This window comes from Lepidochelys kempii, chromosome 7 (assembly GCF_965140265.1).
Source record: "Lepidochelys kempii isolate rLepKem1 chromosome 7, rLepKem1.hap2, whole genome shotgun sequence".
In the NCBI taxonomy this organism is placed as follows: domain Eukaryota; kingdom Metazoa; phylum Chordata; order Testudines; family Cheloniidae; genus Lepidochelys; species Lepidochelys kempii.
Window position 1 is genome coordinate 120282823 of NC_133262.1, and position 25337 is coordinate 120308159.

At 45.3% G+C, this 25337-nt stretch overlaps 1 protein-coding gene across 6 annotated transcripts in view; it reads right to left on the minus strand.

The window, feature by feature from the left end:
- Positions 1-25337, minus strand: part of CFAP58 (cilia and flagella associated protein 58) — a 450792-nt gene that overhangs the window by 399872 nt on the left and 25583 nt on the right. For all 6 annotated transcript variants that reach the window (XR_012160075.1, XM_073354431.1, XM_073354433.1 and 3 more), the window contains 2 exons: positions 14539-14700; positions 10312-10458 (listed from right to left, as the gene is read on the minus strand). Coding sequence is in view for 5 of the 6 variants with exons in the window: in XM_073354431.1 (XP_073210532.1) it covers positions 10312-10458; positions 14539-14700 (309 nt within the window). In the remaining variant the exon portion in view is untranslated. The remainder of the gene's footprint in view (positions 1-10311; positions 10459-14538; positions 14701-25337) is intronic.

Sequence of the window (25337 nt, forward strand, 5' to 3'; positions counted from 1 at the left end):
GGAGGGGTTGAAGCAGAGTGGATTGGCATTGGAGCCGAGAGCAGTTTGGAGGAGTTGAAGCAGAGTGGATTGGCGGTGGAGCCGAGAGCAGTTTGGAGGGGTTGAAGCAGAGTGGATTGGCGGTGGAGCCGAGAGCAGTTTGGAGGGGTTGAAGCAGAGTGGATTGGCGTTGGAGCCGAGAGCAGTTTGGAGGGGTTGAAGCAGAGTGGATTGGCGTTGGAGCCGAGAGCAGTTTGGAGGAGTTGAAGCAGAGTGGATTGGCGTTGGAGCAGAGAGCAGTTTGGAGGGGTTGAAGTAGATTAAATTGGCGTTGGAGCAGAGAGCAGTTTGGAGGGGTTGAAGCAGAGTGGATTGGCGTTGGAGCCGAGAGCAGTTTGGAGGAGTTGAAGCAGAGTGGATTGGCGGTGGAGCAGAGAGCAGTTTGGAGGAGTTGAAGCAGAGTGGATTGGCGTTGGAGCAGAGAGCAGTTTGGAGGGGTTGAAGTAGATTAAATTGGCGTTGGAGCAGAGAGCAGTTTGGAGGGGTTGAAGCAGAGCGGATTGGCGTTGGAGCCGAGAGCAGTTTGGAGGAGTTGAAGCAGAGTGGATTGGCGTTGGAGCAGAGAGCAGTTTGGAGGGGTTGAAGTAGATTAAATTGGCGTTGGAGCAGAGAGCAGTTTGGAGGGGTTGAAGCAGAGTGGATTGGCGTTGGAGCCGAGAGCAGTTTGGAGGAGTTGAAGCAGAGTGGATTGGCGGTGGAGCAGAGAGCAGTTTGGAGGAGTTGAAGCAGAGTGGATTGGCGGTGGAGCAGAGAGCAGTTTGGAGGAGTTGAAGCAGAGTGGATTGGCGTTGGAGCAGAGAGCAGTTTGGAGGGGTTGAAGTAGATTAAATTGGCGTTGGAGCAGAGAGCAGTTTGGAGGGGTTGAAGCAGAGCGGATTGGCGTTGGAGCCGAGAGCAGTTTGGAGGGGTTGAAGTAGATTAAATTGGCGTTGGAGCAGAGAGCAGTTTGGAGGGGTTGAAGCAGAGCGGATTGGCGTTGGAGCCGAGAGCAGTTTGGAGGAGTTGAAGCAGAGTGGATTGGCGTTGGAGCAGAGAGCAGTTTGGAGGGGTTGAAGTAGATTAAATTGGCGTTGGAGCAGAGAGCAGTTTGGAGGAGTTGAAGCAGAGTGGATTGGCGTTGGAGCCGAGAGCAGTTTGGAGGGGTTGAAGCAGAGCGGATTGGCGTTGGAGCCGAGAGCAGTTTGGAGGGGTTGAAGCAGAGTGGATTGGCGTTGGAGCCGAGAGCAGTTTGGAGGAGTTGAAGCAGAGTGGATTGGCGTTGGAGCAGAGAGCAGTTTGGAGGGGTTGAAGCAGAGCGGATTGGCGTTGGAGCCGAGAGCAGTTTGGAGGGGTTGAAGCAGAGTGGATTGGCGTTGGAGCCGAGAGCAGTTTGGAGGAGTTGAAGCAGAGTGGATTGGCGTTGGAGCAGAGAGCAGTTTGGAGGGGTTGAAGTAGATTAAATTGGCGTTGGAGCCGAGAGCAGTTGGGAGGGGTTGAAGCAGAGCGGATTGGCGTTGGAGCCGAGAGCAGTTTGGAGGAGTTGAAGCAGAGTGGATTGGCGTTGGAGCCGAGAGCAGTTTGGAGGGGTTGAAGCAGAGTGGATTGGCGTTGGAGCAGAGAGCAGTTTGGAGGGGTTGAAGCAGAGTGGATTGGCGTTGGAGCAGAGAGCAGTTTGGAGGAGTTGAAGCAGAGTGGATTGGCGGTGGAGCAGAGAGCAGTTTGGAGGGGTTGAAGCAGAGTGGATTGGCGTTGGAGCAGAGAGCAGTTTGGAGGGGTTGAAGCAGAGCGGATTGGCATTGGAGCCGAGAGCAGTTTGGAGGAGTTGAAGCAGAGTGGATTGGCGGTGGAGCAGAGAGCAGTTTGGAGGGGTTGAAGCAGAGTGGATTGGCGTTGGAGCAGAGAGCAGTTTGGAGGGGTTGAAGTAGATTAAATTGGCGTTGGAGCAGAGAGCAGTTTGGAGGGGTTGAAGCAGAGCGGATTGGCGGTGGAGCCGAGAGCAGTTTGGAGGGGTTGAAGCAGAGTGGATTGGCGTTGGAGCCGAGAGCAGTTTGGAGGAGTTGAAGCAGAGTGGATTGGCGTTGGAGCAGAGAGCAGTTTGGAGGGGTTGAAGCAGAGTGGATTGGCGTTGGAGCAGAGAGCAGTTTGGAGGGGTTGAAGCAGAGCGGATTGGCGTTGGAACCGAGAGCAGTTTGGAGGGGTTGAAGCAGAGTGGATTGGCGTTGGAACCGAGAGCAGTTTGGAGGGGTTGAAGCAGAGTGGATTGGCGTTGGAGCCGAGAGCAGTTTGGAGGGGTTGAAGCAGAGTGGATTGGCGTTGGAGCAGAGAGCAGTTTGGAGGGGTTGAAGCAGAGCGGATTGGCGTTGGAGCCGAGAGCAGTTTGGAGGGAAGCAGAGGAGAGTTTGGAGAAGTGCTGTGGTGGGCTAAGAAGACCAAGACCCTAGGTAAAGGGATACCTGGTTTGTGCAGAGGGAGGGCAGGAAGTCCCACAAGCTGAAGGGCAGGAGAGGGAAGTAGCCCAGGGAAAAGAACCGCTAGCTCTAGTGGTTTACCGCTATCCCTAGGTTCCCTGGGCTGGGACGCGAAGTAGAGGGCGGGCCTGGGTCCCTCCCTTTCCACTCCCCTCCTCTAGGATACGAGTGGAGCAGTTAATACCCCAGTTCAGGAGCAAGAAATGGTGCCCTGAAACACCCCCCCCCCGAAGAGAAAGCGCGAGACCCATCATAGTAGTGCCAGCAATTTGCCACACCATCTTGCAAAACTTGGTACAGTTCAGAAGAGTTGTGAGATTAGCTATGAAGAGGGCTAGGACTGGAATAACAAGGGTTGTTGTAGTCAGGATTAAGGCTCATGGGCAAAAATGTGTCACAGCCAGATATGGAATAGCAGAAGGCTCTGAAAGTCAAAATTAAAGTGCTTTAGCAGATTTGAGAGTGAGGCGGAGAAGGCTGGAATAGCAGGGGTCACCACTGATCAGGAGTGATACGCCTTTGCAAAACTGTGTGGAGACAGCTTGCAAACTATCTACCTGTGCTACAGATAGGACTTGACCATTGTCATGAGTTCTAAAATTTAACACATTTATCCACAGAAAGAGTAATAAGGTCTTGCTGGATTACTAAACAGATATCTAGCACTGTTAGGCAATTAGCCGTAGTCAAGATGGCACTATCTTAATGAGGTCTGTTTGTACAGGTTCAAACGCTTTTAAGCCTGGACACAAATAAAAGAAATGCTTTAGCTAGGATCTGATTCCAAGGTGCTTCCTGAGAAAAAGCACCATACAAACATGAGAGAATCAGAATGTGATGAAGGGTGTGCCTGAAACAGCAATAATTTAAGAGGACAGAAACTACAATTCCATCATCATAATAAAAGATCTTGTTCCGCTCTTGTTTTCTTTAATAAAACTTTTATTTTTCCATCTCTGCAACATTCATATCTCTCATACTCAGTGTTGGATGCTGATCAGAATCCATCACCAGAACACAAATGTAAGCCACTTTACATTAAAATGCAATCAACAGTGTGTAAAAGCTGTCTACAAATGTAAAATTGCCCAGGCATTTGGCAATGCTTTGTAATATTTTTTTAATATATCAAAATTCAGCATTCTCCTTATGCCACAGAAAATACAAGTTGTAAACAAGATGTGGCATTAGATGTTGGCAGGAAACACTGACATAAACAAATCCCCTCAGTGGAATGCATTGAGTACATATAAATCTGGGCTGGCGGGTACAGTAAAGAATCTAACCACTGCTAGTCATTCCATGGCCCTACAAACTCAAGCATAAGTCTGGTGGGATTAGTGGTTTCAATAGAAGAAAAGGAGTACTTGTGGCACCTTAGAGACTAACCAATTTATTAGAGCATAAGCTTTCGTGAGCTACAGCTCACTTCCTCAGATGCATATCGTGGAAACTGCAGCAGGCTTTATATATACACAGAGAATATGAAACAATACCTACTCCCACCCCACTGTCCTGCTGGTAATAGCTATCTAAAGTGATCATCAGGTGGGCCATTTCCAGCACAAATCCAGGTTTTCTCACCCTCCACCCCCCCACACAAATTCACTCTCCTGCTGGTGATAGCTATTACCAGCAGGACAGTGGGGTGGGAGTAGGTATTGTTTCATATTCTCTGTGTGTATATATAAAGCCTGCTGCAGTTTCCACGATATGCATCTGAGGAAGTGAGCTGTAGCTCACGAAAGCTTATGCTCTAATAAATTGGTTAGTCTCTAAGGTGCCACAAGTACTCCTTTTCTTTTTGCGAATACAGACTAACACGGCTGTTACTCTGAAACCTGGTTTCAATAGCTACAGTATTGGGGTCTTATATACAGAAGGTAAGAGAAACAAAACTTGGTTACACACATAGTCACATTATATGCAGATAAAGGGTCAGATCCTCAACTGGTGTAAATCAGTGCTGCTTCTTTGAAGCCAGGTGAGGATCTGGCCCAGAGTGTTATTAGAAACAGGAGAACCCATTTTGAAAAAAAATGAGAATACCTTTGAACCTTTGCCAACATCTAGAACCAAATTCAAACCAGATGGTTATTTAGATTCTGAAATGTTCAGGGAAGAGGGCCTTTTAACCTTCAATCTCCAGCCAGGGCTAGAACCAGGAATGCTGCAACCCGATGAGAAAGCTGTTCCCAAGGGCGTTCTGCCTGCGATGGAACCACGAGTGCTAGAAATCTCAGTAGTCGCTATTTGTGCAGAGTCTCCCACTCAATTCTGCAGGGTCAAGATTCTGATAGGTTTCAGATACACATCTCTCAACATCCGGACGCTTAACCAAACCTCTTCGAACCACAGGCCAGATCCAAAACCTGCCTAAATCAATGGAAAGACTCCTGTTGTCTCCAGTGGGCTTTGGATCAGGCCTCATGTAAAGTTCGCCCATCATGCATATATGTAACACATCTCTGTAAGTTACTGCGTTAAGCTTAAACCTCATATTTGCAGAAAAGCACCTGTGTGAATCTTACTCCTCCACATTACACAATTTCACTTAAACTGATTTTTCAGTCAAAGCCTGCTTTCTTCATATCAGTGCAAACACAACAAATTAAAACCTTCATGCCACAAGAATAATTGGGCTTTTTTGTGCCTATGTCAGTGATTCCTCTCACCGTTCTCTACCTCTGCATTCAGCAGACACACATAGGTGAAAAAAACCACAATGCCCCAAAGCCAGTCCCTAATATGATGCTGACCCATGCACATACTTGCTAGTGAATAACTGAGTAGCTAAAACAGTGCAGCAATCAAATTGCTGTCAAACTGATGGTGGATGATTCTGAGGTGACAAGACAGGGCTGGGAACTAGTTAAGGCAGAATCCTGCCCACAGAATATTAGGTGCTGTTTGGCTTCTCTGTAACTGATATAACAACTCTAAGACAGAACCGATAGAGGAATCACCTTTTTATACAGTTCTATTGACATCCTGTCATAACTGTAATATGCTGACAGTGGCTGAAAACCTAAGGAGTCATTGGACCATAGCGAGACATTGACAAAAAGAAAGCACTATGGAAAATGGCAGGGGATTTTTTTATGGGAGTAAGTGAAGAGAAAAATGACCTGCTATGGATATTGTTTCTTTAACTCTCAGACTTGGGAGACAGGAGCAAATTGGGTTGAGCTGTCAACACACATGTAATAATATATCCAAGGAGAGACTACAGAGAATGCTGAGAAAAAGAACCAGAGATTGCTGGGCCACTTTCCTTTTATTTAAACACAGATTTTTCTGCTTTCTAGAACATGCAATAGTGAAGTTGCTTTCTGGGCAGAGGGAGCTACTGTAAGATACTACCTGATTCCCTGAAGGCTTGTGCTTGCTAGTTACACAGCAATACCGGACTGAAAACTGGGGTAGTACTGTTAGCACTTAAAGCTACAGACACAAAAGAAAAGGTTCAAGGTCTGGAGCAACAGGTATCGACCCTGCGTTGCATAAGAGAAACTGAAGATTTCCTGGACAGACGTCAGGATATGCTTCTACGGGGACAAGGTTCTGAAGATTCAGAGCAGGCTGCGCAGCGGGGACAGGAGGATGGTGAAGGAATTTGGCAACATGTGACCTCCAGAAGAAGGGGGAACATCCATGTACCAGCAATGCAGATACAGGTAAGTAACCGTTTTCATGTTCTCTCCACAGGTACCATTGTGGGGAGTGGCCCAGATGATACATCTGAGGGAAGGGAGCAGAAGGAGACTCCACCAGTTGAAAGGCATGAGATGCACTGCCCTAAGGTTGGGGGTTCCACGACCACCACTCCCAGGAGAAGGAGGCGGGTGGTGGTGGTCGGGGACTCTCTCCTCAGGGGGACTGAGTCATCTATCTGCCGCCCTGACTGGGAAAACAGAGAAGTCTGCTGCTTGCCAGGGGCTAAGATTCGCGATGTGACGAAGAGTCTGCCGTGACTCATCAAGCCCTCAGACCACTACCCCTTCCTGCTTTTCCACGTGGGCACCAATGATACTGCCAAGAATGACCTTGAGCAGATCACTGCAGACTATGTGGCTCTGGGAAGGAGGATAAAGGAGTATGAGGCGCAAGTGGTGTTCTCGTCCATCCTCCCTGTGGAAGGAAAAGGCCTGGGTAGAGACCGTCGAATCGTGGAAGTCAACGAATGGCTACGCAGGTGGTGTCAGAGAGAAGGCTTTGGATTCTTCGACAATGGAATGGTGTTCCAAGAAGGAGGAGTGCTCGGCAGAGACGGGCTCCACCTAACGAAGAGAGGGAAGAGCATCTTCGCGAGCAGGCTGGCTAACCTAGTGAGGAGGGCTTTAAACTAGGTTCACTGGGGGAAGGAGACCAAAGCCCTGAGGTAAGTAGGGAAGCGGGATACCGGGAAGAAGCACGAGCAGGAGCGTGAGAGAGGGGAGGGCTCCTGCCTCATACTGAGAATGAGGGGCAATCAGCGGGTTATCTCAAGTGCCTATATACAAATGCACAAAGCCTGGGAAACAAGCAGGGAGAACTGGAGGTCCTGGCAAAGTCAGAGAATTATGATGTGATTGGAATAACAGAGACTTGGTGGGATAACTCGCATGACTGGAGTACTGTCACGGATGGATATAAACTGTTCAGGAAGGACAGGGAGGCCAGAAAAGGTGGGGGAGTTGCACTGTATGTAAGGGAGCAGTATGACTGCTCAGAGCTCAAGTATGAAACTGCAGAAAAACCTGAGAGTCTCTGGATTAAGTTTAGAAGCGTGAGCAACAAGGGTGATGTCGTGGTGGGAGTCTGCTATAGACCACCGGACCAGGGGGATGAGGTGGACGAGGCTTTCTTCCGGCAACTCGCAGAAGCTACTAGATCGCACGCCCTGGTTCTAATGGGAGACTTCAATCATCCTGATATCTGCTGGGAGAGCAATACAGAGGTGCACAGACAATCCAGGAAGTTTTTGGAAACTGTAGGGGACAATTTCCTGGTGCAAGTGCCGGAGGAACCAACTAGGGGCGGAGCTCTTCTTGACCTGCTGCTCACAAACCTGGAAGAATTAGTAGGGGAAGCAAAAGTGGATGGGAATCTGGGAGGCAGTGATGATGAGATGGTTGAGTTCAGGATCCTGACACAAGGAAGAAAGGAAAGCAGCAGAATACAGACCCTGGACTTCAGAAAAACAGACTTTGACTCCCTCAGGGAACTGATGGGCAGGATCCCCTGGGAGAATAACATGAGGGGGAAAGGAGTCCAGGAGAGCTGGCTGTATTTTAAAGAATCCTTATTGTGGTTACAGAGACAAACCATCCCGATGTGTAGAAAGAATAGTAAATATGGCAGGTGACCAGCTTGGCTTAACAGTGAAATCCTTGCTAATCTTAAACACAAAAAAGAGGCTTACAAGAAGTGGAAGATTGGACAAAGGACCAGGAATGAGTATATAAATATTGCTCGGGCACGTAGGAATGAAATCAGGAAGGCTAAATCACACCTGGAGTTGCAGCTAGCGACGGACATTAAGAGTAACAAGAAGGGTTTCTTCAGGTATGTTGACAACAAGAAGAAACCCAAGGAAAGTGTGGGCCCCTTACTGAATGAGGGAGGCAACCTAGTGACAGAGGATGTGGAAAAAGCTAACGTACTCAATGTTTTTTTTGCCTCTGTCTTCACGAACAAGGTCAGCTCCCAGACTACTGTACTGGGCAGCACAGCATGGGGAGGAGGTGGCCAGCCCTTTGTGAAGGAAGAAGTGGTTCGGGACTATTTAGAAAAACTGGACGTGCACAAGTCCATGGGGCCGGATGCGTTGCATCCGAGAGTGCTAAAGGAATTGGCGGATGTGATTGCAGAGCCATTGGCCATTATCTTTGAAAACTCATGGCGATCCGGGGAAGTCCCGGAAGACTGGAAAAAGGCTAATGTAGTGCCAATCTTTGAAAAAGGGAAGAAGGAGGATCCTGGGAACTACAGGCCGGTCAGCCTCATCTCAGTCCCCGGAAAAACCATGGAGCATGTCCTCAAGGAATCAATTCTGAAGCACTTAGAGGAGAGGAAAGTGATCAGGAACAGTCAGCATGGATTCACCAAGGGAAAGTCATGCCTGACTAACCTAATTGCCTTCTATGATGAGATAACTAGTTCTGTGGATGAAGGGAAAGCAGTGGAAGTGTTATTCCTCGACTTTAGCAAAGCTTTTGACACGGTCTCCCACAGTATTCTTGTCAGCAAGTTAAAGAAGTATGGGCTGGATGGATGCACTAGAAGGTGGGTAGAAAGTTGGCTAGATTGTCTAGATCCATGTCTAGTTGGCAGCCGGTATCTAACGGAGTGCCCCAAGGGTCGGTCCAGGGGCCGGTTTTGTTCAATATCTTCATTAATGATCTGGAGGATGGTGTGGATTGCACCCTCAGCAAGTTTGCAGATGACACTAAACTGGGAGGAGTGGTAGATACGCTGGAGGGTAGGGATAGGATACAGAGGGACCTAGACAAATTGGAGGATTGGGCCAAAAGAAATCTGACGAGGATCAATAAGGACAAGTGCAGAGGCCTGCACTAAGGACAGAAGAATCCAATGCACCTCTACAGACTAGGGACCGAATGGCTAGGCAGCAGTTCTGCAGAAAAGGACCTAGGGGTGACAGTGGACGAGAAGCTGGATATAAGTCAACAGTGTGCCCTTGTTGCCAAGAAGGCCAATGGCATTTTGGGGTATATAAGTAGGGGCATAGAGAGCAGATCGAGGGACGTGATCGTCCCCCTCTATTCAACATTGGTGAGGCCTCATCTGGAGTACTGTGTCCAGTTTTGGGCCCCACACTACAAGAAGGATGTGGATAAATTGGAGAGAGTCCAGCGAAGGGCAACAAAAATGATTAGGGGACTGGAACACATGACTTATGAGAAGAAGCTGAGGGAGCTGGGATTGTTTAGTCTACGGAAGAGAAGAATGAGGGGGGATTTGATAGCTGCTTTTAACTACCTGAAAGGTAGATCCAAAGAGGATGGATCTAGACTATTCTCAGTGATAGCAGATGACAGGACAAGGAGTAATGGTCTCAAGTTGCAGTGAGAGAGATTTAGGTTGGATATTAGGAAAAACTTTTTCACTAGGAGGGTGGTGAAACACTGGAATGCGTTACCTAGGGAGGTGGCGGAATCCCCTTCCTTAGAAGTTTTTAAGGTCAGGCTTGACAAAGCCCTGGCTGGGATGATTTAGTTGGGATTGGTCGTGCTCTGGGCAGGGGGTTGGACTAGATGACCTCCAGAGGTCCCTTCCAACTCTGATATTCTATGATTCTGTGATTCTATGAAAAGTTAAAGGAAACAAAACTTGTAATCACAGAGTCAGATTCCAAGCCCAGAAGGGACCACTCTGATTATTTAGTCTTATCCTCTTGTATAATATCCTCTTCTGCAAAATAATTCATAATTCTATGATAATAATAATTTTATAATAATAATTCCTATTCTGAGGGCCAACTATACAGAGAATGATGCAGTCAGCACACCCACAAAACCCTATATGTGTGAGCACAGTTTGGGGTTTTGAAAGAGAGGGAGAATTTAAACTTTCAGCAGGTAATCTAGGAATCTGACGACTAGAATTTTAGGTGCAGAGAAACAAAAGGATCTATTCTTCCATCACAAACATGGAAGACTCATACCTGTAAAGGCCACTGAGAGTTATACTTCAATTACAGAATAGTTCTTAAAGAGTTCAGCAAAGTACCATGGGCCAGGGAATATGAAAGAACTTTCGAAACCATGTCCTTTCCTTCCTAATGAGTCCTGGCAAACGCCCCACAACTAAGGTGCCTTACCTTTAGAGCCTCCTTTTCCTTTTCTATTCGTTGATGTTCCAGATGTACTTTCACAAGAGCTGCCTCTTTGGCTGTGATCTCTTCTTTAAGCTGATCAACCTGATGAGTCATGATCTTCAGTTTTTTCTTCATTTCGGCGATCTCATCCTAATGGGACAAAACAAATGTTCACCAAACATCTGTCAGGGTGATCTAGGTATATTTAATCCTGCATCGGCACAGGGGGGATAACTAGGTAACCTCCCAAGGGCCCTTGCAGTCCCACATTTCTATGATTCTAAAAAGGGATAAAAGAGAATTCAACTATTTTGAGCCTGGAAGTTCAAGCTATATTGAAACTTGAAATTAAACCACAGCACCTGAGAGGAGAAGACTCTCAACCAAATCCTTATCCTACTAAGCTGTGCATACAAGACATCACTTTTAACGTTAGCAAAGAAAAACAATTCCATTAAATGATCATTTGATGTTCATGCTGGCATGATATTGCAGTAATCAGACTGCTAAAAGGACATTGACAACAACAATAAGCCTGTGAGCCACCTTATTTAGAGCGCTGGACACATAACAGGACCTAGCAGTGGATATAAGTGAATAATGCAACTGTGATCCTATCCATCTGTTTTCATGACTTTATTGGCTTGTTATTCAACAAACATTTGTACAACTGTGCTTTGTTTGCACAAATGTTGGGGGGAGAGCTATTATTAAATGAAAGTACTCATGTGCCAAGGCATGTCTCTGTAGGAAAATGAGCATAATCCTTCACAAATACCCATGCACACATCAGAAGTGGTCAGCCAGCCATTTCTTATATGTAGGCTTTGATTGTTTGGGACTGAGGGTGTTAGGAGGTAGAAAGGTCCCTTGGCTGAAGGCATTTTTCACATGTTCCAGCCCCAGAATATACAGCAAGGTGTTTGAAGTCAAGTTAGATAGCGTGGCAGAGAGATCAGTGACTGTGTATAACTATCCTATGGAACCACTTCTATACACGTACATATACGGTCCTATATCCAGAGAGTCACCTGCTAGTACAACGTTGGGAGGCTGCTTTTGTTTGTGACTGATAGTGACTGTGAGGAATGGTGACAGAAAACTGGAGGACAGTACATTCAATACATGCAGATTCGCTTGGTAGATAAGTGAAATATTTTTGCATAAGACTCTTAACACAGCAGTTCTCCAACTCCAAGCCTCTGGCCAGAGTACCGACACTGACAAAGTTAATCAAATGAGAATGACGATGGGTCACAGCACTTTTCACAAATAACACTGAGGCATATACATTAGATTAATGATTGCAGTGACCGGCTGGTAACAGTGTGATATGAAAAGATCAGTGGATTCAACACATGTATTTGGCAGATGCCTGAAATCGTGTGCAGTAAGGGATTTGGGAATACACTGCAACTCCATAAACACTGCTGACCAGTGCTGTGGTACTAAGTCAATTAAATGACCCAGACAATGATGTAACCTTTGCCACTAGAACTGCGCATGTGCATATACAGACAATTACTCATGTAAATGTAACAGGGGAAAACTAAATGCAAGAAGAAGAAGACCAGATATTTTAAAATCTGGTGCCTGGATACATACCCAAATACACTGCTATCTTTGTGTGTGGAAGAGGACATGAAGGGTCACGTGATTTTTGCAAAGGACAGGGTTAGTTTCATTTAAATAAACAAATAAATGTATTCCCAATGTTGGAAAGAACCCCAAAGCTGAAAGCATGCTTTCAAATCCAGCCAAGAAGTCCCTTTCCAAGAGATTTTACTGAGTTGGAGATTAGGATATCCTGGAGAGCAGAAGCATTGTGGGCTGGGCAGGTTAACTGACAGCCTTTCGTTATTAAACAATCCAAAAAATATCCACAGCTAGCTTTCTTCTATCTGAACAACCTTTTGCCAATTTATATTACTTCCCAAGAGGAATTACTATTTTGCATAGTTTTTAAGTCAAGCCATTTTTTATCCATGGCTGGCTGGCTTGTTACTGAACTATGAATTACTATGTTTTTATTTCCACATACAGTACAGTGTGATTACAACCAAAAGGATGTTTTATCCTCAGCAGTCTTCTGACACACAGAGCTGTCAGCTAGCACAAATTATAAATCAAATAATCCATTAAAGGGTAAATTAATGGCCTCTGTAGTAGGTAGTATCCTGCACAGATCTTTGTGTGGGCTGTATATATACATACACCATGCCAGGGCCTCCAACTGAGACGTCCTTAGTTAGCTAAAGAGTTTAATGCGTCAGAGTGTATCTGACAATTCTGTAGGAGGGTGCAAGAAGTTTGTGTTCTAAATTGATACTGTATCTTTAACAATTATAAAAGGAAAGTAATTTAGTGTTCTCTACATGCTTCACCTGGTTTTGGTGCCTTTCTTGGTACGAACATGTATTAGGATGGAGGACCAATGAATTATGAAGCATGTGAAATTCAGGCACTGTGAGTTCAAGAAATGCCGCTGCACAGCCAGCAATCACAAGGTTGCCAAAGCTTCGGTGGCACAACAAGATGGACAAAATCTGAATGTCCAGCCAGACCACCTTAAGGACCTAGCTAGAATCAATCCACTTGATCTGCCAGGAGGCCACATTTGGGATCTGCCAAAATGACAATGACATGCTTGACCCTTATTTCTGCAGATGCTTCACACATGCAAACATTCACACGAACATTAGTTACCCATCCTCAATTACCAAGTGTTATGTTGTCACAGCCCTTACCTGGCCACAGAGAGGAAGTACAGGAGAGCAGCCCCTTCCCCATTACTCTCCGGACCAGCTCTGCTCAGATAGTAACTCCAGCTGCAGTGGGGAGAGCAGGAGCTATTTGTCTGAAACGCCTGGCTATGAGCAAGGGTCGGAGAGAGCTTGGAAGTCACAGGAGTCTTGGATCCACCTCTGCTCACTGGTGGCCAGAGTTGCTGGTAGGATGCACAGAGGGAGCAAGTAAGCTGCTCCACGCTAAGAGGCGAAGTAACTTACTCCTCCCCAGACTTGGGGTAGTTCTACACTGAAACCAATGGGGCATGATAGCAGGACGTGTAGACATACCTCAGCTAGCTTTAATCTAACTAGTTTGAGTACCCATAGCACTGAAGCCATGGTGGTACAGGCTTCAGCATGGGCTATACAAGCCCACCCAAAACCCTGGGTAATTACTCGGGCACCTAGTCTGCACTGAAGCTGGTGCTGCCAGAGCTTCACTGCTCCAGGACCTTAGCGAGCTAGATCAAAGCTAGCTCAGGCATGTCTACATGACCTGCAATGGCACTCCCTGATTATAGTGCAAACATACCCAGAGTGGGGAACAAGTAGGAAAAGTAACTCTTTGGCATAGCTCATTTTCTGGTCTGCTCCTTGAGCAATGCAGCTACATGCCACCCCTTACTCAGGGTAGATTATAAATGTCCAGTGTGATCTATATATTTATCTTATATTTCCTTCTTCTCTCAAATACTCTAAGGCTCTAAACCACAGTCATCCAGAGCCCAGACTCTGCAGTTTATTGTAGGATTTCTATAGTGTTTAGGTCCTTACTGTTGAATAATGCACTATATTTTTATACAAGTGATCTTTACCTTTCCTCCTGTATTGCTGGAGGGATTCACAGGGAAAAGGTGGAGGATTGTAATCTGAGGGGAATGACAGTGCCTGAAATTCACAAGCCAGGTGGAAACATTTAGTTATGTGGGAAAATGCTACTTCACCTGACAAGTGTTTCTTCCATTGCCGCTTTCTTATACATGAGTCACAGTAGCGAGAGGGTGCAGGGGATGGTGGCGGGGGGTGTGTGTGTTCATTTTCACTTATGTCATGTCTGCCATATGCTTATACCAAACCTAACAGAGGGCAGAGAAGAGGGGAGGAAGGAAAGAAAGGGAAAAATTTCTCTATATGATATGAATATATCTCTCCAAAGTGCCAGGGTCCTTATGCAAAGCAGGGAGCAGTCCAACATTGCACCCAAGGACTGCAAATTTTACTTCTCAATCCAAATGCAAACTGTCCAGATTAGCAGATGACCTAAAAAATTAATGCCCAACACACACACACACACACACACACATATATATAATATTTACACACATATCACCTGTGCAGATTTTATTTATCTGTCTTTCCTTTCCAAAAGTATAAATTAGAATGATTTTCTTAAAAAAAAAAAACAAGCAAAAATCACAGAGTAAAAAATGTATTCTTGTACCTGAGCTTCAATCAGATTTTTACTGTATAGGTTCCTGTCTGATCTCACAGCTTCATACAGATTCTGTTGCTGCTTTAATTTAGTCTCCGCCTCTGCTATCTTCTTCTTGTAGTCAAAAATCTGCATTTCCCGCACTTTGATATCTTCCATGTGCTGGAGGACCTGGAACAGAAAATAGGAAATGAACATGATTAAACCATCTTCCCATGATTATCAGGATGGGACAAAACTTTGTGATTTTCATCTAAGGTGGCAGCTGCAAATCCCTATAATAAGAATCTGTGCCAACAGTCACAATAGTTTGGTCCGAGTGGGAAATTTAACCTTTCTGAGTTGCTGATTTGGGGGAACATTTTATTTTTACCTGATGCCTAGGCTTTGGCTCAGACACAAAGGCAGAATACATATACATTTTAAGGTCAGAGCAACACAAAGCAGCATTCATAGGAAAAGTTATTAGGTTTTTTAGAAAGCCAGGGCCAGATTTCAGATGTTTACCAGCTACTCATTAGGGAGAGAGACAGAAAGAGAATATGTATGATATATTCCAACTGGTTACGATTGCAGATAGATCATTGTGAAGGACAAGAGGTTTCAGTCTCTCTTTCTTCCTTCCAGTTAAATGTTGTTTGAACTAATATCTGATCCCAAATGTTTGATGGATAATTACAGTAATAAGGGAGTCAATCAACTATATTTACAACTAAACAGCCAGGTAAGAAGCCACCATAGTAGCATTCATGAGGGGCTGGGAATGGTGAAGTGTGGAGATGGATGGTGGTGGATGGATTTTGATGAGGGATATTTTGCCCAGGGAAGATCACATTTGTTGCTAATGGAGATTGGAGAATTTGAGAGGGAGATCCTTATTAAAGTGTTGGTGGCATACCACTTCAAGGGGAATGACAAGTACTATGTTAAAGAAGAAACAACAAAAATGGTTTGCCTGATCATTTTGCTGGACTTTTTAGTGATGCTCTATCAAAAATAAGCCCCTTCACCCTGCTGGCGCAGATTTCATAACAGATGAGCATAATCAAGCAGCACTGTATGGCTATTCAACCAGAATGCATCAAATATTGCACAGAAAGAAAACTAAATATGGGCAGGGGCACAAAGTGAAGAATATCTGCTTTTGGTTTCATCATGCGGGGCGGGATAAGAATTCCACCTTTAAAATGAGCAGAAATACCAAGGGATATAAAAACAAATGAGGAAAACAGCTTTATGCATAGACACGCAGGAGGAATAAACTCTGAATTACAATTGCAATTCATACCCAAGTGTCTGGTCTCCATTCTTTGAAAGTAATGGTTCAAGGAGCAGTAGAATTTGTATTCATATAAATTCACAGGAATATAAAAATGTTTGGAACAGACACGCAATAACAGCAAAGTTAGCAGTTAGCATAGTTGTCCCCTTCTGTGAATGTGACAGCAGAGCCAATGTACTGCAAGGTCTTTAGGGGGCTGGCTATGGGGCAAGAGCTTAATGAATTGATTACTCTACAAGACACCTTCACCCAACTCTGGAGACTAAGCGTATCTAAATATAGAACGTTTTATCACAGCAATGGGGCTGGAGTTCCAGCACATTTGTAGCTGACTGCAGAGGAGCCCAGAAACTGCTTGCAATGCAATATGAAAGCAGAGTCCCAGTTTATAATCTACTCCTGCCTTTTCTTTTTGTGTTAAAACAATTTACCAATAGTAATAAGAGTGAGATAAAATCAATAAAGAGTGTTTAAAATCTGCAGCGTAGCCTAGTGACTATATAAGCTGAAGCAGGATTTGAAAGTAGGTCACTGCATTTGTAACTCTTTAACTTGTATTTGATGCAACATAAGTGATAAACTTCTGGACTAAGTTTTCCAAGTTGGTACACATGGTTTTTACGCTGACTACGCCTTTTGTGAAGTGATGAAACTCAAACAATTCCCCTTTAAAAATACCAAAAAGGCTCGCACAATGTGATCCAGGGGCTGATTCTGTGAGGGGCTGAGGGCCCTCAAATCTAATAGGGTTGAAGGCACCCAGCAACATTCAGGGGGAGTTCACTTCTGTGCATAGGGCCATCACAAAGCCTATTCATTTACATACCATCGAAGCTAGAGTGACCATATTTCTCTATGCTCAATACAGGACACCTGGTAAAATTACTCATATTCATAGATTCATAGATTCATAGATATTTAGGTCAGAAGGGACCATTATGATCATCTAGTCTGACCTCCTGCACAACGCAGGCCACAGAATTTCACCCACCACTCCTGCGAAAAACCTCTCACCTATGTCTGAGCTATTGAAGTCCTCAAATCGTGGTTTAAAGACTTCAAGGAGCAGAAAATCCTCCAGCAAGTGACCCATGCCCCATGCTACAGAGGAAGGCGAAAAACCTCCAGGGCCTCTTCCAATCTGCCCTAGAGGAAAATTCCTTCCCGACCCCAAATATGGCGATCAGCTAAACCCTAAGCATATGGGCAAGATTCACCAGCCAGATACTATAGAAAATTCTTTCCTGGGTAACTCAGATCCCACCCCATCTAATATCCCATCACAGGCCATTGGGCCTATTTACCATGAATATTTAATTACCAAAACCATGTTATCCCATCATATCATCTCCTCCATAAACTTATCGAGTTTAATCTTAAATCCAGATAGATCTTTTGCCCCCATTGCTTCCCTTGGAAGGCTATTCCAAAACTTCACTCCTCTGATGGTTAGAAACCTTCGTCTAATATTCAAGTAAGTTCAACAGCAATCCATCGGAACTATGCAGTGCAAATGTTCAAATGAACATCAAGTTGACTGAGCCCCTGTTAAAAAGAAATGCTGCGTAGTTGGATTCTTTTTATTTACCTTATTATCTTTAAGGCTTTAGGGTTCACACGGGGAGGGGTGACACACACACAATCTCATACACCTCTCCCACAGAGGGGAGTGGGTGACCGACCGACCGGACCCAACCCTCCCTGCCCAGCACTCTCCTCCCTCCATGCCTGGCTGGGCCCCCAGGATGGACCCGCCTCACCTGGTACCTGGCACCTCGTCTTCCTGAGGCAACACGTGGAGGGCACGCAGAATCACATGCTCCCTCTCCCCAGATTTCTGCCAGGGTTCACACCACAATGTGGCCAGCAGCCACCCTTCTGCACTCTTCAGGAGGGAAGGGATGGGAGCTGCTTCCATCCGCAGGGGAGGAGTGGGGGAAGGGATGACCTGGCCCTTGTCTTTGCAGAGCTCATCTCTTTCCCTTCCCTCCCTCCCTCCCCCTCCCCACTCCCCTGTGCTTGGAAACAGCTTGTCCCTTCCTGCCCACACAGTGTCAAAAGGCAGCTAACACCTCGCAGCTGCTGCTGGCCACTGACATAATCCAGCCACCCACTGACACAATAACCCAGCCGCCTCCTGTCCTCCGTCCCACCCCTACAGTGCAGGCAGGAAGGGGATAAGCCCTAAGGATGCATTGTGCACTGGGGGCCCGAGGAACCTGACTGCAGGGGCTTCAGCAAACTGGGCCAGAGAGGTGGCTCAGCAGGGGAGGATTTCTAAGGGACGGAGCAGCCCCGTGCTCCCTGGGAGCAAGACCCAGGGTGGGGGGTGCAAGACACAGGGAGGGTGTTAAGTCCCTGCCCCGGGGGCTGCTATGGAGCCTGCAGGTTTGGGGCATGAACAAGCTGGAAATTGCTTTCCCCACACACACACTCCAGAGCTTAGCTGAGGGGCAGAGAGGCTTCCCATGCCAGCGCTGTGTGTGGCTTTGGCACATGAAGCCCTACTATGAGGACTTAAGTGGGAATTAAGTGATGTATGGGCCCCGTGCTAACCCTCTAGACGGGGTGTATTTTACCCTAAGGCAGCACAGGAAAGAGGATATTTTTGGTCTGGTAAATCCTTTATGAAAATGGTAGTGCAGCCCAGAGGCACATGTACAACCTGAAAGCAACTGACTAGAGTACATGGTGACAGGGTCCCTTTAAACTCCCAATTTGTATCAGGAAAACTAATCATTCATATGTGTATTTTGGGGGGAAGGTGATTTCCTTGCACTCATGCAAAAACCAGAATCTGCATAATTACTCCAGACACTGAGTGCATAGTTGAGAAGGCCAGTGAGGCATTTGCCTTCAAGCCATAACATGTGCAATTACACTGATGCAATTTTGCATCGTGTGCCACGCCCAGTTTTGTAGTGCATGAAATTAAACAAGACTACAGTATAAAGACTGAGCAAGATCCTTGGCTGTGGGCAAGAAGTGCATGGTGCAGGTCAGAATGGGGGTGCCAAGGTAGCCTTTGTACAACCCTGATCTTGGCATGTTAGAGCAACCAGAAGATTCCTCTACATTACACTGCCTGCCAACAGCCTCCAGGGGACAATGTGGCAGCCAGGAATCAGCCAGGTGTGAGAATCTTGGCCATACCCCCTTTTCCTCAGCCATGCGCCTTACACTGGTGACATAGGATTCTTCAATAGGGCACTTTAAACTGGTGGAGGGGCACAGTGTGGCCACAGCTTAGCAAGGAAAATCAGCCATTATTTTGAGGCAGCTTTCCGTTGTAGCCTCGGACATCTTATGTGTATATTTGGCTATTATTTACTTCTTCACCATTCATTTCAGTGAACCTGCCCAAGAACTCAGTATTGGATCCTCGCTTATTTGCTTCACTTTATTTAACCGCTGTGAGATCTTGAGAAGTTCTACCTACTTCTTAAATATCCTGCTATAGCATTAAGCTTTCTATAGATGAAGCGTATTAAAAAAGAAATAGGTTTCTGGATTTTCTTGGGTATGACATTAACCTTGTAATGGGCTTTTGGAGATACAACACTGCTTCGTAACCTCTAGTTAACCATGGCCAGGGAACAATGACAGGTGAGATTGAAGGGTTTATTCAACTGTTTGCTGTCCAACAGATTCTGAATGGTGAGTCTGAAGCTGCAAGAGGGAACAGAGATTTTAACAACTTGAAGTTTCAGGTGAAAACAGCCTACTTTCTAAAGAGAAATGTCCCACTAACACTTGTAGTGAGTTAATACAGCCCACACAGGAAAGATTTTCCTCTCATTTATACTGGTGTAAATCAGGACTCACACCACTGAAGTCAATGGAGTTACACCAGTGTAAAAGTGGTGTAGGTGAGCAGAGAATCAGGAACAATGAATAGAAGGGTGAATCTAGCACGAAGTCTCACCATAAAATCCTTTGCCATCCTGGTTGTAACTTTAAACAACAGGCTATTCATCAGATGCCTGAAACAACAGTATTGTAGCTCGAAGGGCACAGTCGTGCCTTGAATTTACAGACCTGTGTTAGGGTCAGTGTGGCATGGCAGGCCCCAGCAGGAGCTCTGGAAGGCACTGGGCGTCAGACAGGCATTCCTAGAATCCCTCAGGAGCACAGCAGCTGTGCCATCGGGGTATATCATGTGCCCCCAGGAGGCTGGCTAGCTCCACTGATTGGTGCAGAGGGGATGACACAGCCATGGCTGTCCACAGGGGAGAGCCTCTGGGAAGAGAATCTTCCCCCAAGTTGGCATAAGGCTCCTCTATTGCAGTATAAGGGCTGCCACTATCCCCAGGTTACTGTGCAAGGGGGAATGGCTAGCAGAGAGATTTGCATAATCACAGATATACCAGCCTCACCCAGAGCCCTGCCCTCAAAAAGGAAAGAGCAACTGAGCACAGGGAGCCTCTGCAGAGCACACACAGGGTGTGAAACTCTGTGCTAGTCCCAGCAACTTGCTCCAGTCCTGATGTGATCAGGGATCTCTGCAGCTGCACAGTGAGTCTGGATTTGCCCCTTAGTGAATCAAATAAGCGTAAAAATCCCCTGTAAATGGGTAAACACAATACAGGCACCATTACACAAACAGCCCTAGAGTCACAACCCCCATTTCCTGAGGCTCTGCAACAGTGAGGCCACTATTCCATTGACCACACTTTGCCATGGGTGATGTCTGACAGGCTCTGAGAGCACTTGAATGGGTGTTTTAGGAGTGGCCTAGACCTGCAAGGACTTCACCTCCCACCACATTGCATTAGATGCACATGTGTTAGGGTAAAAGGGTTATGGAACTTTCACATTAAATGCCAAAAATGTTGCACCCAAAGTGGAAAAGTCAGAAAACCCTCAAGCATTCATCCTTTTCACCCTAGGTACAAAAAAGTGTGCACAGCACTAATCAGAAATGCATAGTTCTATAGCAAGATCCTTGCCGTTCTGATTTCTGTGATTTACAGCTTGACCGTACTTTATAATGATCCTAACTCATAGCTACATGATTAGATGCAGTGCGGGGAGGTACATAAAATGTGACTTTGGAATAAAGAGAAATCTCACTTAAATGGAATATTATTCCAAAGAAATTATATGAAGTAAGCCAGACAAGAGGGTATGTATCATTCAAAGATGATTTAGAAGCCACTGATCACATGAATGTGTAAGAGGTAATTATAAAGTGAGAAGGTAGCAAATAACTTGTGAGTTGAAACAGCCTGAAGGCTAGCTTCCCAGTAAATCAAAGAGCTTCTTGGAGAGCTCTGCAATGTGATCTTCAGCAATTAATGGAACATGTCATTGTCATGTTCCTGAGCACACCATATGAAATAAAGCGGTACAGAAGGCTAAAGCTTGCTCGGGAAGGACAGGCAGGGAAGAAAAGGAGGAGGTGTTGCCTTATGTATTAAAAATGTGCACACTTGGACTGAGGTTGAGATGGAAATAGGAGTCAGACTTGTTGAAAGTCTCTGGGTAAGGCTAAAAGGGGTAAAAAACAAGGGTGATGTGATGGAAGGGGTCCACTTCCAGGAAGAAGAGGTGGAAAAAGCTTTTTTTAAACAACTAACAAGATCATCCAAAGCACAGGACTTGGTGGTGAGGGGGACTTCAACTACTCAGCCATCCAGAGGGGAAGGATAGCTCAGTGGTTTGAGTATTGGCCTGCTTAAACCCAGGGTTGCGAGTTCAATCCTTGAGGGGGCTGTTTAGGGATCTGGGGCAAAAATTGTGGATTGGTCCTGCTTTGAGCAGGGGGTTGGACTAGATGACCTCCTGAGGTCCCTTCCAACCCTGATATTTTATGATCTGATGGGGAAAATAACACAGCAGGGCACAGATTATCTAACAAGTTCTTGGAATGTATTGGAGACCATTTTTTATTTCAGAAGGTGGAGAAAGCTACTAGGGGAGAGGCTGTTCTAGATTTGATTTTGACAAATATGGAGGAACTGGTTGAGAATCTGAAAGTGGAAGGCAGCTTGCATGAAAGTGATCATGAAATGATAGAGCTCATGATTCTAAGAAATGGTAGGAGGGAGAACAGAACAATAAAGACAATGGATTTCAGGAAGTCAGACTTTAGCAAACTCAGGGAGTTAGTACATAAGATCCCATGGGAAGCAAGTTTAAGGAGAAAAACAATTGAAGACAGTTGGCAGTTTTTCAGAGAGACATTATTAAGGGCACAAAAGCAAACTATCGCACTGCGTAGGAAAGATTGGAAGTATGGCAAGAGAACACCCTGGCTTAACCAGGAATCTTCAATGAGCTAAAACAGCAGTTCTCAAACTGTGTATCGGGACCCCAAAGTGGGTTGCAACCCCTTTTAATGGGGTCACCAGAGCGGACTTAGACTTGCTGGCATCTAGGGCCAAATCCCGAGCCCCACTGCCCAGGACTGAAGCTGAAGCCCAAGAGCTTCACCCTGAGTGGTGGTGCTCAGGTTACAGTCCCCCTGCCTGGGGCTGAAGCCCTTGGGCTTTGCCCCCACAACAGGGCAGTGGGGCTTAGGCAGGCTCAGGTTTCAGTCCCCGCTCCTGGGGTCATGTCGTAATTGTTTTTGTTAGAAGGGGGTCACGGTGCAATGAAGTTTGAATATGAACAAATAACACAAGTATATAGGGACAAACTTAGAAAGGCCAAAGCACAAAACAAGATCAGACTAGCTAGAGACATAAAGGGTAACAAGAAAACATTCTAAAAACACATTAGAAGCAAGAGGAAGACCAAAGACAGGGTAGGCCCGTTACTCAATTAGGGGAGAAAAACAATACCAGAAAATGTGGAAATGGCAGACGTGCTTAACGACTTCTTTGTTTCGGTTTTCACCAAGAAGGTTGGTGGTGACCGGATGTCTAATATAGTGAATGCCAGTGAAAATGAGGTATGATCAGAGTCTAAAATAGGGAAAGAACAACAAGTTAAAAATTACTTAGACAGGTTAGATGTCTTCAAGCCATCAGGGCCTGATGAAATGCATCCTAGAATACTCAAAGAACTGACTGAGGAGATAGCGGAGCCATTAGAGATTATCTTTCAAAAGTCACGGAAGAGATTCCAGAAGACTGGAAAAGGGCAAATATAGTGCCAATCTATAAAAAGGGAAATAAGGACAACCCGGGGAATTAGACCAGTCTGCTTAACTTCTGAACCTGGAAAGATAATGGAGCAAATAATTAAGAAATCAATTTGCAAACATCTAGAAGATAATAAGGTGATAAGTAACTGTCAGCATGGATTTGTCAAGAACAAATGGTGTCAAACCAACCTGATAGCTTTCTTTGACAGGGTAACAAGCCTTGTGGATGGGGGGAAGCAATAGACGTGGTATATCTTGACTTTAATAAGGCTTTTGATACTGTCTCGCATGACCTTCTCATAAACAAACTAGGGAAATGCAACCTAGATGGAGCTACTATAAGGTGGATGCAGAACTGGTTGGAAAAATCATTCCCAGAGAGTAGTTATCAGTGGTTCAGTCATGCTGGAAGGGTATACTGAGTGAGGACCTGCATGGATCAGTTCTGGGTCCAGTACTGTTCAATATCTTCATCAATGATTTAGATAATGGCATAGAGAGTACATTTATAAAGTTTGCGGACAATACCAAGCTGGGAGGGGTTGCAACTGCTTTGGATGATAAATTATAATTCAAAATTGATCTGGACAAACTGGGGAAGTGGTCCGAAGTAAATAGGATGAATTCAATAAGGACAAATGCAAAGTACTCCACTTAGGAAGGAACAATCAGTTGCACACATACAAAATGGGAAATGACTGTCTAGGAAGGAGTACTGGGAAAAGGGATCTGGGGGTCATAGTGGACCACAAGCTAAATATGAGTCAACAGTGTAACACTGTTGAAAAAAAGCAAACATCATTCTGGGATGTATTAGCAGGAGTGTTGTAAGCAAGACACAAGAAGTAATTCTTCTGCTCTACTCCATACTGATTAGGCCTCAACTGGGGTATTGTGTCCAGTTTTGGGTCCACATTTCAAGAAATTGAAGAAAGTCCAGAGAAGAGCAACAAAAATTATTAAAAGTCTAGAAAACATGACCCATGAGAGAAGATTGAAAAAAATTGAATTTGTTTAGTCTGGAAAAGAGAAGACTGAGAGGGGACATGATAACAGTTTTCAAGTACATAAAAGGTCATTACGAGGAGGAGGGAGAAAAAAACTTCTTCTTAACCTCTGAGGATAGGACAAGAAGCAATGGGCTTAAATTGCAACAAGGGAGGTTTACGCTGGAAACTTCCTAACTGTCAAGTTGGTTAAGCACTGGAATAAATTGCCCACGGAAGTTGTGGAATCTCCATCACTGGAGATTTTTAAGAGCAGGTTGGACAAACACCTGTCAGGGATGGTCTGATAATACTTAGTCTTGCCATGCGTGCAGAGGACTGGACTAGATGACCTCTCGAGGTCCCTTCCTGTCCTATGATTCTATGATTCTACAATAGGAGGCAATGGACACAACAAAAAGCTTTTGCGCAGATTCTCCAAGTAGCCCATGTATCACAGACTGGATTGAATTAGTATGTTCAGAGGTAATAGGGAATTTTACAAATCCCCATCCTGTGAAGTGCTGAGCTCTTCTTGCAGAGTGCTGAGCATCCTCAACTCCTACTGCCTTCAGTGGAATTTGAGGGCACTCAGCAGCTTGAAGGATCATCTTTGCAGCTTAAATAGGGCTGAGAGAATAAGACATAAATGAACACAGAATACCTCTCTGTGGCTCAGAAGTAACATGTAGGAGACCTAGGTTTGAATCTCAGACTATTTCGCATTCCCGGAGCAGGGTGGTTGGGAGAAAAGCAATGGCAGCACACTCAGGGTACATCTACACAGCAAAAAAAGACCTACAGCAGCAAGTCTCAGAGCCCATGTCAGCCGATTTGGGCCCATAGGGTACGTGCTATGGGGCTACAGATAGTAGTGTAGATATTTGGGCTCGTGCTGGAGCCCAGGCTCTGAGACCCTCCACAAGCCCAAGTCTGTTGACCCAGGCTCTAAGACTTGCATTGCAAGGGTTTGTTTGTTTGTTTTTCACTGTGTAGACATACCCTCAGATCCCAGTGGCCTTGCCTGGCGTATCACTGCAATCTTGCATACCTGGCCTTGCGTATCACTATCACAGTCACTGGACCTCCCAGACAGAGCAGAAACATAGTAATGTGTCTCATACACAGAGAAAGAAAAGTGACTTAAGCAGGGAAAAGGAAGATCTTGATGAAGGAGCAACTTTGATTTGAACCTAGGCCCCTGGAGATATTAACCTGTAAGTAATTAACCATTGGAACAATTTACCAAGGATCATGGTGGATTCTCTATCACTGACAAGTTTTAAATTGAGATTGGATGTTTTTCTAAATATCTGCTTTAGGAAGTATTTTGGGGAAGTTCTCTGGTCTGTTGTTATATAGGAGATCGGACTAAATGATCACAGTGGTCCCTTCTAGCCTTGGAATCTATATATCTGTGATCAGTTTGTAAAGATCACCATGTGGGGCA